General features: G+C 46.6%; 1 protein-coding gene across 2 annotated transcripts in view; it reads left to right on the top strand.

The window, feature by feature from the left end:
* The window catches only part of LOC114093087 (voltage-gated potassium channel KCNC1-like), a 38,443-nt gene extending 24,451 nt beyond the window's left edge, over positions 1-13,992 (top strand). The window contains exons 2-6 of one of the 2 annotated variants that reach the window (XM_027935781.3): positions 1,066-1,135; positions 9,802-10,022; positions 10,270-10,424; positions 11,038-11,571; positions 11,803-13,992. In XM_027935781.3, the coding sequence (XP_027791582.2) occupies positions 9,887-10,022; positions 10,270-10,424; positions 11,038-11,571; positions 11,803-12,630 (1,653 nt within the window). In that variant the 5' untranslated portion in view covers positions 1,066-1,135; positions 9,802-9,886 and the 3' untranslated portion in view covers positions 12,631-13,992. Of the gene's footprint in view, positions 1-1,065; positions 1,136-9,565; positions 10,023-10,269; positions 10,425-11,037; positions 11,572-11,802 lie in introns of those variants that run through there. The other variant, XM_027935780.2, reaches the window with a different exon arrangement.
* The last annotated feature ends 373 nt before the right edge of the window (positions 13,993-14,365 follow it).

Here is a 14,365-nt window from a genome sequence, read left to right as displayed (position 1 = left end):
CAGAACTCCAGAGGATCTTTTTCCGGACAGACTGGGATGAAGTCCTGCAGGCTCTGTAAAATGTCTGGAAGTACTTTGTAAGGAACATTTAATGGTTGAAACTGGACAAGGTTTTAGCCAAGGGCCTGGGCTTTGGATTCACTTATGCCTCTCTGGGCTCTCTGAGACCTATGCCAGAGACCCATGGCATGGCAGCTAGGACCTGGGTTGGCCCAAAGGTAACTGAATGTTAGCCCTGGTCATAAGTCTATCCTTGCCTCCTTCACGTAAATGGAGAACACATTATTGTAAAGCAGATGTAACTACTGGTAGCAGCTGATTTACGTAGAGCTTCAGGAAGTCCTACATGTCAATATATAGACCCCATAGCTTTCTCCTTTACATCAATATCACCTTTCAGGTCCTGACAACCACAGCCATCCTTCCTATACTCTGGGTTAGAAGCAACCTTTAATAGTCTCACTCTCCTCGGCCTCTACCCTAGAAGTGAAAATATGGGAATATAACTCTAGCTAGAGAGTTTGAAAAACTTAGGTTTGATCCTTCCCTGTTCTGTCACCTTAAGCAAATCTCTTTACCCCTCTGGCTTCAGTTTCCTCCAGCTATAAAATGAATATCTTGTAACTTGCCCTGCTCACCTCCCAGGGCAGTTGAAAGGCCATGCATGATCTTTGAAAGATTCATATAAGCGTGACTTCATGCAAAATAAGCTCGATGACACGGGCTAATTTCCTTGAGAAAGTAGGCTGTTCAGAGCCCTGAACAATGTATCTGGACAGTGATTATGTTTGCAGAACTATATACAAATGACTGTTCTGGTCTTGAGCTGACAGCACAGTTGATTTTTGAAATATTCCATACAACCCTTCTTACAACACATTGCCTCTTTAGGGAAATCCTTAGTTCTGACCCTAAGCCCCTTCTCAAATTGTTTCTGCATTCTTTTGGGGTTTTGAGGCTGGCTCTGGTTGCTCAAGCAACATCTGTGAGCCTCTGGCTTGAAGGAAAATGACTAGCCAAGATCTTCTCTTAACCCTTTCCTTCCCTGGCTTTTGCTTCTTTTAGGACACATTGTCAACTTGTTGCCTGTTATTTCCAGGGCTCTGGAAGAAAAGTGCAGCCCTCTTGTGTGAAGGTAAGGACTGAATGTTGGGTGATCTGGATTGATGGAATGGAGACAAAGAGACTAAGGGTGTACGGCGTCTTAACTTGCTTTTCAGGATCCAAAATCAGAATTCTGTACCCTAAAACTACCTCTTCATCATCTTTTGATGTGGGTGCAGGAACAACTCCTAGATGTCCCCCACTAGACTACCAGGATTCCAAAAATGTAACACTGGGAAGTATTCTTTTGTGTTAAGCATTCATGGTTACAGAAGACTTTGGTACCCTTATTTTTCTCATCTTCCCTTAAGCTAGAGGCATATAGGTGTGGCCAACTTGCTGGAGTAACTTCCCTTTCAGTTTCTTCACCTCCAAGGCAGTGGTGGTAGAGAAGGAGCAGTGACCTAGATGGGTCCTGAGATCCCTCTTCAAGCTGTGAGTTTATCTCACTAATGTATACTTTAGCAGGGCCATATTTATTAGGTATTCTCTTGGTGGAGTGTTTTCATGGAAGCTGGGAAGGGGGAATCACATTTTGGCCCACTACTCACTGAGGAGGCAGGCCCTATCTGCCCAGTTGTTGAGGTGCCATCCTCCAATTAGACTAGATAGCAGCACTACATGGGGTACAAGTGGGACAGGGAGTGATTCTCTAGCAGATATTCAGCCCTATGCCTTTTTTAAAGCTCCCTGTGCACAACCTTCTCCCCTTTGTTTCCCCTTAACTTCTTTGGTCCCTTTACTGTTACTCACTACTCTCCTTCCCCAACAATCCTCCCCACCATTCTTGTATTGTTTAGCTTCCTGCCTATCACTCTTTGGCCACAAACATCTGAAATGAATACTCACAAATGTATTCAATTAAATTGGCTCTACAAAAGATGTCTCTCTAACTCCTGGGGGAAAATGAAGCAAGGTAGAGAGGATGCAGATGTTTTAGAGTGATGTATTGTTCCCAGGATCTTTAGAACGCAGTTGAAGGGTCAGTAAGGATTTGGAGATCTTGCCAACCTCAGTTGAAAAAGACCCTACACCTTACCTTTTCTTTACCTTCCTTTCTGTTCCCTGTCCTTGCTCCTTATAAAATCCCTTGACCTCCTTTGCTTTGAAATAGACTGAGGCCTCCTTACCAGAGGGTGTCCTCTAAGAGGGGGCCAGGACAAGAAACAGGAGAACTGCTTCCCTCAGCATGAAAATAGCTCTCTCCTTTACCCCATCAAAATTTTCCCTAGATTAAGAGAAGGAAAGGAAATAATTTCCATTCCTATGCTTTCCTGGGTCTCCCCAGAGACAGAGGGTTACTGACAAAGACAGTGAGTAGATGGTGAGTATATAGGCTGGATGAGATGGAGCCCCTGCTAGCAGAGGGGCAGCAGTGTATAGAGAGTTGAGTCCTAGATTAGGAGTCAGAACCCTTCATATTTCCATGGGCATAGTAAGGAGGGAAAGGGGAGAAAGAGAGGAAGAAAGCAAAAACAAGAGAGAGGGAGAGTGAGAGAAAGAGAGACAAAGAAAGATTGAGATCCCATAGGATCCTGTTCTTGCTTCTCAGAGATGGGATCCAGGCCTGTCAAAGGCAGATGGGCAGAGGGAACAATGGAGATTGTGGCACAGGAGTGCCTCTGTCCTTTCTGCTGAGCATCAGGTGAGATGAGAATACCAGAAAATCAAATGAAGTCCAGACTTATTGTCTCCATGAATCAAAAGTCAGGAGTGGAAAAGCAAAACCTTTAGTTGGAGGAACTGTTTATTTTGTCAGTTTTATGCCAAGAAGCTTGCCTGATTGTTTTCCACTGAAGTAATCAGGTGAATCAAGTTGACCAAAACTGACCAAATGATCTGCTTAGTTTTAATGTCATGTAGACACTAACTTCTCCCTGGGCTCCAGTTTTCCTACAAGTAGTCTTATGTATAGCAGCTTTTACTTATATAATAACAACACTGACAAAATTATTTCTAGGGCTAAGTTCTCTGGTTCTGGACGATCCTCTTTCCCTGCCCCCAACTCCAAAAGTGCTGCTCAAGCTGGAAGGGATCTGGATTCCTCTCTTTTATTTCAGTTTTTACCATTCTGGCAAAGAATGACAAGTTTATCTGCAATGTGGGAACCACTAACATGGATAGTCTGAACAAAGCTACCCTAATGGAGCAGTACTCAAAATTGGGATAAGACCCCAGTGCTGCTGCCTGTTACCAGCACCCCAAATCCTAAGTCCAGCCTAGCTGGATATTCTTTAAGTCTTCTGGGTTCCATTAAGTTGGCTAGGCTTCCCTTTCCCTCCCACCTCAGCTCTACCCATCTCCCTGATCCTCACCTTGGCCCTTATGCTTTTATAATAAAGATTTATTTTTAACTTTCCATGGTGTGTTATTTATTCCCTATGCTCAAAAGCGTTTTCTCTCTTCCGCTTGATTCTTGATTTTGTTATAATATAAAAAATGTCTGATACAAATAAGAGAGAACTATGTAAGAACCCCAAATTGGGGAATAGTAAATACCCCAAATGTCAGCTCTTCTCTAAACTCAGCCTAAACTCTATGTCTCTAGTTAATGCCCCATACCTAATAGGCTTTGAAATTTTTGGTGATTTCCAGGTTGTGGCAGGAATTTATATACTGCTACCCCTCACTGAAAATGGGAACTATGGAGTGGAAGGAGTAGGGAGTTGAACATTGTTGACTACAATGATCTGTGATCCCTCTAGCACTGAGATTCTGAGTTAATTAACTTCATCTCTCTGAGCCTCATTTTCTTCATTTGTAAAATGTCCTACCAACCTCACAGAGCTATGAAGTACCAGTTAGATGGCCATCCAGGTGGAAACCTGTCATGGCCAGATTGCCCCTGTGTTCTAATTGAGTGTTAGACGTTGAAAGTAGCTGATTGATGTACTATATGGAATCTCTGTGTATATAAATGGCTTAGATGATAAGAGGTAGAACCATTTCACCTCCAGAACCAGCATCCTCAATGGCATCATGTGCTCTGGGCCTATGGAGGAAAATGGATGAAAGAGGAACTTGTGGTCTGAGTCCTTGGGGTGGGGAAGGGTGTCTTACTTTATTCCTAGGAGTTCCTAGCCAACCAGGAAATTGATTTTCAAGATCATTTCACTTAAACATCAGTTGGCTGCATAAATTCTACCCAAGCCCACAAAATATTCTTCGGCCCCCTGCCTAAACCTCTTTTACTGCCCCCCCCCCCACCGATGCTTTCTATTTTCCATCCACAATCATCTTTTGCTCCCCCTCACCCGGCTTTCTAAGTACCCCTCCCTCTCCAGCCTGCCAGCAACCAGCTCACTCAAGGCCCCATCCTTTGGACAGATTCCTGGAACTCACAACCCAGATGGGAGAGGAATGAAGAAAGATTCATTTACCCCAGGACTCTTGCCTGATTTGTTGTTGGGCCTCTGCCTGATTTTCAGTCATCTGCCCCCAATTTCATTCCGGAACCTGGCTAGGGCCAGGCCTCATTTTCCTGGCAGCCCAACTCCTCCCCCCTCTTTCCTTCCATCCAGGCATTCAGCCACAGACCAACTGTGGGTCAAGTACAACGGCTCATTCGAGGGGCCAAGCAGGTGGCCCTGGCCTACATTTGGCCCTAGGGAGCTTCTTGTTTTCTCCTAAACTTCCAAGAATCTCCATTCCCAGATGAAGCATGCTGTCAGATCTTGGCAGATGACAAAACCTGTCCTCCTTTCCCTCTTCTGCCTGAGACTAAACCTCTCTTTCCTCTGATGTACAATATAGAAGATCCTGCTAGGATCTGGACCAGGAAGGCTTGAGGGTCAACTAGAGTGCAGTTCTCTGTGCAAAGAGGAAAATACTCAGCTTCTGAATCTCCAAACTAGCATGTTAATATTCCCATTATAAGAACCTGAGGTAGTCCACCTCTCTATCCCTGATCCTTTGGTCTTTGGATCTGCATATTCTGGGGAGAAAAGCCTATGCCAGAATGTGAAGGCACTTCTTAGCAGCCTGGATGTGGCAAGGAAATATTCAAAATAGCAGCCAACCTAACATTAAAGACTCAAAGGACAGATTTCTAAGCTGGTTCAGGGAAGAAAGGTCTAGGTCCCCTCTTCCAAGTCCCTTTTATGGAGTGGCACATATCTGTAATCCCAGCAACTTGGGAGGCTGAGGCAGGAGGATCACAAGTTCAATGCCAGCCTCAGCAGCTTAGTGAGCCCCATCTCAAAATAAAAAAAAATAAAAATGGCTGAGATATATCTCAGTGGTAAAATGCCCCTGGGTTCAATCCCAGTATGAAAAAAAGAAAACAGAAAAAAAAGGAAGCCCAACTCTCTGACTTCTAAGCTGAGTGCTATCCTACTCCCAACCCTTATTGGTAAAGACATAGTGATCATGAGTGGATCCTGTTTCTTTCCTGCAGAAACTGGAACCATGTGCATATCCGGTGGGTTATCCCAGAAGGTAACTCCCATGTCCCCTCATCCTTCAGGGGAAAAGGGAGAGCAGGGTGTGGCTGGGAATTCCACTTTCGAGGAATAGGACTATTAGGTGAAACTAAGCCTCTTAGCCACTGTGTGGCACCATTTACCCGCTTTTCTATGTACAGTTAATGGCTGTGTGCAAAGCAAATTCAATTTAAAAACATGCAAACTTTTCAGGGATCTGGTTCTGACTTGGTTAACAATTGGATGAGGGTGTTTGGGCAAATCCTGTACCTTTTATGAGCCTCGGTTTCTCATTTTGTGAAATAGGAGGCAGATGAGGGTCACTCAAGTCCCTTCCAGCTTCATAATTCTGCAAGTATGTGAGTATACTCCCAGTAGTCATTGAATTATGCAATTTTGTGCCTTGGGGCCACACAGGGTGAGTACAGAATAAAGCACAAAGGCCAGGGTATGTGTAGAGCTAAGATGAGGAGGGGCATCAGGGAAGCAGGAGGGCTTGGCAACACACGAACCTGGATTTCTCCTGAGCCTCCCATGGTGCCAAGAAAAAGATGAGGGTGCCATTCATTTGCTGAGTAAACACTAACTGACCACGAACTTGGTGCCAGGCACTGTGTGATGGAAGTGAAGTTGGGGTATAGGTGGGAGTGGAGTGGATGTTGGGTGGGACACTAAGGCGAATAAACCCCCAAAGTGTTTACCAGCCAGTGGGGAAGTAGATAAGTAAACAAACAACCAGCACACAAGAGAGAATGGAGCCTCTACTAAAGAGAAACACAAACTGCTGGATGTGGGGAGGAAGGAGGGATAAATTCTGACCAGATAAGGAAGATTTCACAGAGAAGGAACCATTTTAACTTGAGTTTTAAAAGATGAACAGATGTCTATGAGGGAGGGGTTAGACAGAGGAAGATAAGGAGGGAGAGGGAAAGGCAGATATTCTGGAAGATGGGAGATAGGTATATTTATGTTGTTTTGGGAAAATAGGGACTAGTCTGAGGTGCATGGATGGAATGGAAGAAGAGTTTGCAAAAATGGTTTGGGGCCAGATTCTGAGTTTATGGAGCCCTTTTCACATGCCTAGCTATTTTCAGAGTGTAAAGGACAGGCTTCCAAGATGTGCACAGTTTCAGGCCTTAGGGAAGGCAAGACCTATTCCCTCATGCATACACAAAGGTACAAAAAAAATTAAACTGAATGGGGCAGGCAAGCCTGATTGGAAACATGGCACACATCAAAAGAAGTGAGAGCCTGGAAGGGTACCATGAGGGAAAGTACTCTTCCTGTAGCACGTATTCCACTCTCCTACTCTTCTTCTGAAACTCAGATGGTTAGAAGACCTGACCTATAAGGAACAGGAAGAGGCCCTGTTTTAAGGAAGGGAAAGCCATCCTAGGAGACCTGGCAAACTTCCCATTCAGTGACTACATTTGCAGGACTCCATCTCTAGTTTGTTTCCCAGTTAGACCTTATCAACCAGGGACAAATAGCGAAAGGCCTGAGGTATCACAGGAGCTAGTATCTATGCTATTAGGATAATAAACTAGGTAGGATTTATGTTAGACTTAAGGAAAGAAGAAGTCTGTGTTCTGAGAAGTTCAGGAGTTCTGAAACCATGAAAGATTAGAATATGTTTCTTCAATAGCTGATGAGTGCCCACTTAATGTCAAGCACACTGCTGGAGGAAGGAATGTAGTGAGGGAGGTTGTACTTTGTTCCACCCTTTGGGAACTCACAGTTAAGATGGGTGTACTATACAGAATAATTCTCCCACAAAGATGGTCACATTCTTAAGCTCCATGAGTTATGGGTATACTATATTCCATGGAAAAGTGAAATAAACATTTCAGATGGAATTAAGGCTGCTAATCAGATGACCATAAAATACAAAATGATCCTTAATTATCCAGGTAGATTCAATATCATCATGAGTCCTAAGAATTGGGAGAAGGCAGCAGGAATGGCAATCAGAGGTATAACAAGGATTTACCCTTATGTTGCTGACTTTTAAAATACAGAAATGTGGGGCTGTGGTTCTGGCTCAGAGGTAGAGTGCTTGCCTGGCACGTGTGAGGCACTGGGTTCAATCCTCAGCACCACATAAAAAGAAAATAAAGATGTTGGGTCCACCTACAAGTAAAAAATAATTTTAAAAATACGGGAAGGGGCCACAAGCCAAATGATGCAAGCCGCCTGTAGAAGCTGGAAAAGGCCAAGAAAGAGCTTTTTATCCTAGACCCTCTATAGAGCCTCCAGAAAAGAATATAACCTTACCAACAACTTGATTTTAGTCCAGTGAGACCTGTGTTAGATGTCTAAGGACCCCAAAAAATAAATAAATGAGTAAATTCATGTTATTTTCAGCAACTAATGGTGTGGCTTATTTTTTGTTTGTTTGTTGGTTGGTTTTGGGGGGGATTGAATACAGGACCTCTCATGTGCCAGACAAGTGCTCTACCACTGAGCTATATATCCCCAGCCTTTTTTATTGAGACAGGGTGTCACTATATTGCCAGGACTGGCCTCAAACTTATGATCCTTCTGCATCATGAGTAGCTGGGATTATAAGCATGTATCACCACACCCAGCTGTTTGTGACAATTTGTAACAGCAACAGTTAGAAAACTAATATAATGTACACATACATAATAATATTCTAGTATGAAAAGTGTTCAAAGAAAAAAAGAAAAAGAAAGCATGTTGTGAGAAAGCAGAGGGCCAGGAGCAGTGGCAAATTCAGGTAGTCCTAGCCACTTTGGAGGCTGAGGCCAGAGAATCACTATTCAAGGCTAGCCAGCAATGTAGCAAGACCTTATCTCAAAATTAAAAAAAAAAAGGAACTGGGGATGTAGCTCAGTGGTAATGAACCCCTGGGTTCAATTCCTAGGAGAGAGAGAGAGAATATGCAGAAGACAGGAACCTGTCTTAGAGGCAATGAATCAAGGAAAGTTACCCAAAATAGTTGACAATAAGATGGATATGGAAGAAAATGCAGTTTTTAGCAGCTGCAGGAGATGAGACACTGTCTTGAAGACAGAGACACTGTGTACAAAAGTACCAGGCATGAAAGAGGCTGGCAGATTTAGAGAATCAAGAAGCAAAAATGGACTGGAGAAGAGGATGGGCAGGATGTATGAAGAGAAGGGGGCTTACAGGGGTGACAGAGAAAATTGCTGCCTCTACCTTCTCCACTCTGAAAGTGCAAATTGCCCAAGTTATTGTCTGCCTTTCTTAACTGACTTAAGAACTTAACTCTAGAGCCAAAGCTTGTCACAGCAAAACTCAGAGGCCCCTGGTACCACTACCCCTTTCTCCATTCTAGCCATAAAGTCCACTAAGGGGACCATACTCTTCCACCAGCTCCACAGCAAGGCAGTGACCAAGAAGGAAGAGACAAGAGCCTGATTGCATGTCTAAAAACTCTCAGTCCATCTGGGGCCTGACTCTGAGGGAATGGGCTGAAAAGGAAGAAGAGAGGAGGGTATTGTTTTGTGGTAGAAATCTTCATTCCTCATGGAAATTTCTGGAGAGGCATGGGGGCTGGGCCAGGGGGTGGAGGTAGGAGCTATCTTGGAATTTAGAATCATCTGGGTGCTCCATTGGCAAACTCTCTGTAGCAAAATATGAAACTGACTCAATCCTGGGGAGGGGTCCAGGAGGCAGGGGTGAGGCAGGACAGCAAGAGGAGGGGATGTGGTTTGTGTCCCCTCAAAGGGGTTTGGGACAAGGAGGCTTCTCTCTTGTTCCTCTAACCTTCCTCTTCTTCCATCCCTACCCCCACCTTGGCACCAGGGCCTCTGGAGCAAAGGGAAGAAAAATGAGTGGGCAGAAACAGCTGGATGCAGCCAGGAGCACATCTGGCCTCCCTGGGCCTCACTCCCCCTTCCCCCAACACTCTTTCCTCCTTTTCAGGTTTCTGATGGGGGTCTATAGTGGAGCTGGGGGGGAGGGTGGGGAATTACAGCGAGGCTGGGTGGAGGTGGGGTTGGGGCGGGGGAGAATGTTGTTCTAAATATTAGCTGGGCTTGTGAGGTGGCCTCTTGGCTGGAGCCTGACCACCTAACTTCCTGTTTTTCCTACAGCTGCCTCCTCCCCTCCCTCTTCTCTGGGCTGGAACTGAGCCGGGGAGGAAGGAGGAGCAGCAGAGTTGGCCAGGGTCGCTTTTCTGATTCCCTGCAGGCTGGGGGCCAGGACGGCCTCCCTAAGCAAGCAGGCGGAGGCACATATAGCCCTAGGTCCCGTCGTTGAATCTCAGCACTTGCTCCTCTGGCCACAGCAGGAACAAGAGGCTCCTGGAAAGCCCCAACTTCTCACCAGCTCTTCTATGAGCACACCCTGGTCCCAGGGCCTGAGATTTCTCCATGCAGGAGCAGCCAGAAACTCCAGAGGCGGCGGCAACGCCGGACACACCACCCGCCCAACTGCCTCCAGCCCCACCGCCCAGCCAGCTGCTGGTCCCTTCTCTGCCAGTGTTCGTGGACCACGCAAAACAACCAAGTAAGTGAGCAGGGACTGGCTGGGTGAGGGAGTGGGGTTTCTTGGCTGGGGGTGTCTTCCTGTGCTCCTTTTTTTGCCCTCAGGGACAAACATGGGAGACAGGCAGGCTGTCTGTCAGGGTTCGGGGACACTGAAATGTTGGTCTGAGTAGGTGTTTTGACAACTCCTGGTTTGCCCTTCTGTGCTCCTTTTGCCCTCTCTCTCTCCTCCACCCCTCCACTCTGTTTTTTTCCCTCTCTCTTCCCAGGCAAGGAACTCATTAAGCCCAAAGCAATTTTAGGGCGCCCAGTAGAGAGACCTGCAGAGGCTGCTGCTGCTGCTGCGGAGGCTGCTGGTGCTGCTGCTGAAGAGTGCCCGGCATTGGGCACCAGGGGAGTTGGAGTCAAAAACCATCGCTGTCAGGTCTGCCGGCCCCCCAGCCAGTTCCTCAAGTCAGGCACTTCCTACTCCCTGTGGAGACCTAGGGATCTCTAAGGCCCTCCAGCTTCCCCTGCCACCTCCATCTTCATTCCTCATTCCTGGTACTTAGCCTCCCTTTGTGGCTTCTCTTTTTATTCACTTCTCCAACCAACCCCATCTCACCCTACCCACTCCCTAATTTTCAAGGTGACATTAGAGGATTAAGAGAGGCCCCTATCCCTATCTTGATCGGTTAGTCTGCAATTGCCTGTCTGTGACTTACCCTGCTGTATACGGTGGCACAATTGTTCTCTCAGAGCCACCAGGAGTCTCCCAAGACCCCTGACTGACATCTGTTTCCAGGCTAGGCTGGTTTTTCTCCTGGAACTGCTAGGCCCAGGAGAGACTCTGGCTAGTCACTGTGACTATACCTGAGAGTTTGCTGTCCTCCTGTTTCCTGAAGACCCAGGAGGATCTTGGGCAGCCTCTCGTGGGTCCCTGGGCTGCCACATCACTTTTGTGGCCCTCAGCCCCCTCCCTGCCCTGGCCAAGCCAAGGAAGGGAGAGGAAGGCAGGAGGACCCTGTCCTAACCCCTGTCATCCCTCCTCTTGCCAGCGGATCCGAGCCAGCCGAGAAGCAGGCTCACGGTTTGCCATGGAGGGCTTGGATGATAAACTGATCCTGAACGTGGGGGGCATGCGCCACGAGACCTACATCAGCACCGTGCGGGCCTTCCCAGGCACCCGCCTCTACAAGCTGACCGAGCCACCCCCGCCTGGCAGTCCAGCTGCTCAGGGTCCACCGGTCCGAGAGTTTTTCTTTGACCGTAATCCTGAGCTCTTTAGCTATGTGCTGGGCTACTACCGTACTAGGCAGCTGCACTGCCCCAATGACGTTTGTCGGGATGTCCTAGAGGAGGAGCTGGCTTATTGGGGCCTGGCGGAAGCGCCTTTGGCACCTTGCTGCTGGCTCAAGCTAAGTGGCAGGGAGACCCGGACCCAGGACTTCCTCTCCTGGGAGGCCTGTGAGAACGCCCACCTAGATGAACGTCTTCTGCTGAACCCCATGGAAGGCCAGGGACTGCGGAATGCTTGGAAGCCATGGCTCTGGGTGCTTCTTGATCAACCCCAGTCTTCCCTAGGAGCGAAGGTAACTCATTAACAATGTGTAGCACCTTGTTATACACTTTTATCTATGAAGGGCCTGGCCCTGCCAAGTTGCCACAATAACTATGCACTTGGCATGGGCCCAAATCTATAACCCCCCCAGGAAAACTTGAGGGGGTTTCCTTAAAATGGAGGGGGAAAAGGGTGGAAATGTCGGTAGAGAGGTGGGGATGACTGGTAAATGAGGTTTCTGACATTCATCTTTTTTTCCCAGTGCCTTTCCCTGATCTCCACACTCTTTGCTGTGTGTGCCCTGGTCATCTTCTTCCAGGAGACAGAGGTTCAGCTGGATTACTTCTCTGCCAACTTCACTCCTATGGGACATGGGGCAGGGGTGGGAGGAAACCAGCAGCAGCAGCAGCAGCAAAACAATGGTCTTGTTTATCGCCGTGCCCCCCACCTGCTCTACCTGGAATTACTCTGTGCCCTTTGGTTTGGAACTGAGCTTTTTGCTCGAGCCATTTCCTGCCCTGATAAGGTGCGCTTCCTGTGTAGCCCCCTCAACCTGGCTGACATCTTCTGTTTGTTCCCTGTGCTGGTGGAATTAGTGGTGGGTGACAAGGCTGAACGGCAGCCTCGCCTTAGCCTCACCCTTGGGGCCATTCGTTCTCTCTATGTCCTCAAGCTGGTTCGTCTCCTGGGTTTTCTTGAAAAGTCCCTGGCCCTGAGAGTCCTGGTTCATACTCTCCATTCCTCCTGGAAAGAGGTGTGTGCCTTTCTCCTGATTTGGGTGGCTGAAATCTTATTCTTTGGCTCACTCTTCCTCTATGGGGAGCTTTTGGGCATGTCAACCCCAGGACAGAGTGAGCTCCACTTTGGAGACATCTTTACCTGTCTCTGGTGGACTGTCATAACTCTCACCACTGTCGGCTATGGAGACATCTACCCACTCTCTGCTATGGGCCAGCTCACTGCTGCTGTCACAGCCACCGTGGGCATGTGCACTGGTGTCTTGCTGGTGCCTGTGCTCCTGGTCCGCTTCCAGCGCTATTATGCTGTAGCCCTGGCTCGCCAGAAACTAAGGCCCAGTGGGATCCTATAATAGGCCCACTGGTCAAGAAGGGTGGAGCCCACCTTCCTGTACTTCCTCTTGCCAGTTTTTGGTTACAGATTAGGATTTCTGGCTTTGGATTTGGCAAAGAATCCTTCAGGAGCAGCCCCAGGTCATGACAATTCCTGCTAGTCAGGATCAGATAAATATCACCTATAGGTCAGACTCCTCATCCTCATCAAGGGAAGAAGGAGCTTAGGGACAAGGCTAGTTAGTTCTTACATTCCCCTGCCCCACCCTAGGCCCTTCTCTGAATACCAGAATGACCAGGAAGGATAGAGTGTAGTTCTTCCTGGATTGGTGCTATATCCCCCTCTTAACTAGATCTCCCTTCACATTCACTCATCCCTTTCTGCCCAACTGGACCCTAGTCTAGATGGGAGACTTTTGCATGATGGTAGCCATAGTATATCAAGATTGGTTGCCCATGTCAATGGTGATTGGCTGTGGGTATCAATGATAATTGTCTGTGAATATCTGACAGCAACTGGTTATGGGTATTGATGACAATTTGTACTTTCAGTGCCCAGAAATAGCCAGATTGTAGCATTGCTCTCTCTCTCCTTACTGCTCCTGGGACAAATGTTCCTTAGAGGCAGAAGGAGGCCTTTGAAGAGTCTCAGAGACTCCAATCAGATGCGGGTCAGCCACGTCTGGACCCGAAGCACTCTTAAGTCCATGACCTCCTCATCCCATTATATCCTTGCCCAATTCTGCCTCATCCCCTCTTCTCCCCATCTTTGATTTTTTTCATAATATTTTAGATTTAGTATTAGCCATCATTAATCAAAATATATTAGTCAATATTAACCACAGTATCTCAGTCATGATAACAGTATGTAGTCACTAATAGACATAAAATGTTATCATTGCATATTGTTTGGACAGGAATGAGGAAACTGGGATTGTGGACAAGAGTACACAAACAATTTCCTCTTCCATATTTTTTTCTTTTTTTTTTAATTTTACTCCTTTACAATTCTTTTTTTTTTTCTTCCAAATACTTTTCAGTACCCACAACGGGTCTACCTCCAATCCTCGCTGCTATTGAATATTCCCACCTTCCAACCTCTTCCTCTTCTTTTTTTTTTTTTTTTTTACTACCTGTATGCTCTTCCCTCCTGGCTTTCCCATGGTGTTCCCCACCATGCACCTCTCTTGGAACTGGCTTCCAGGAGAGACAGAAGGGACCTACTCAGGTCTAACTTCAAATCAAGCCACTGGGTTGTCTGAACAAGTAACCCAGGCAACTAGGCAGAGCCGGGAGGTTGAATTGAGCCCTCACTGTTGCTGAAGCTGTGAGCATAATTCTGTTTACAAAACTTTTAAATAAAATATTCTTTGATATCTCTATTCCATGGTTGTCTGTGCTTTTTCTGGGGGAGGCATGCGGGTATCAGCAGGGGTGGATTGGTACAATAAATGACAAGAACATTTAGGCAAATTATTTGATAGGGTAAAAAGCAGTTTGCTGGGCTGAGGCTGTAGCTCAGTGGTAGAGCACTTACCTAGCATGTGTGAGGCACTGGGTTCAATCCTCAGCACTAAATAAAATAAATAAATAAAGGTCTATCAACAACTAAAAAATATTTTTAAAAAGATCGGTTTGCTGTCTTCCATGTGTCTGGTCCTTACAATAAACTGTTATTAGTCACAGATACCTTGACTGGGAGAGGAAAAACTTTTTGTTTGTATTAGGAACAGGTTGGGGAAGGGAAGAAAACAG

The sequence above is a fragment of the Marmota flaviventris genome, chromosome X (genome assembly GCF_047511675.1).
Source record: "Marmota flaviventris isolate mMarFla1 chromosome X, mMarFla1.hap1, whole genome shotgun sequence".
In the NCBI taxonomy this organism is placed as follows: domain Eukaryota; kingdom Metazoa; phylum Chordata; class Mammalia; order Rodentia; family Sciuridae; genus Marmota; species Marmota flaviventris.
The sequence above is the reverse complement of the archived record's forward strand: the minus strand, read 5'-3'. Positions and strand labels throughout refer to the sequence as shown.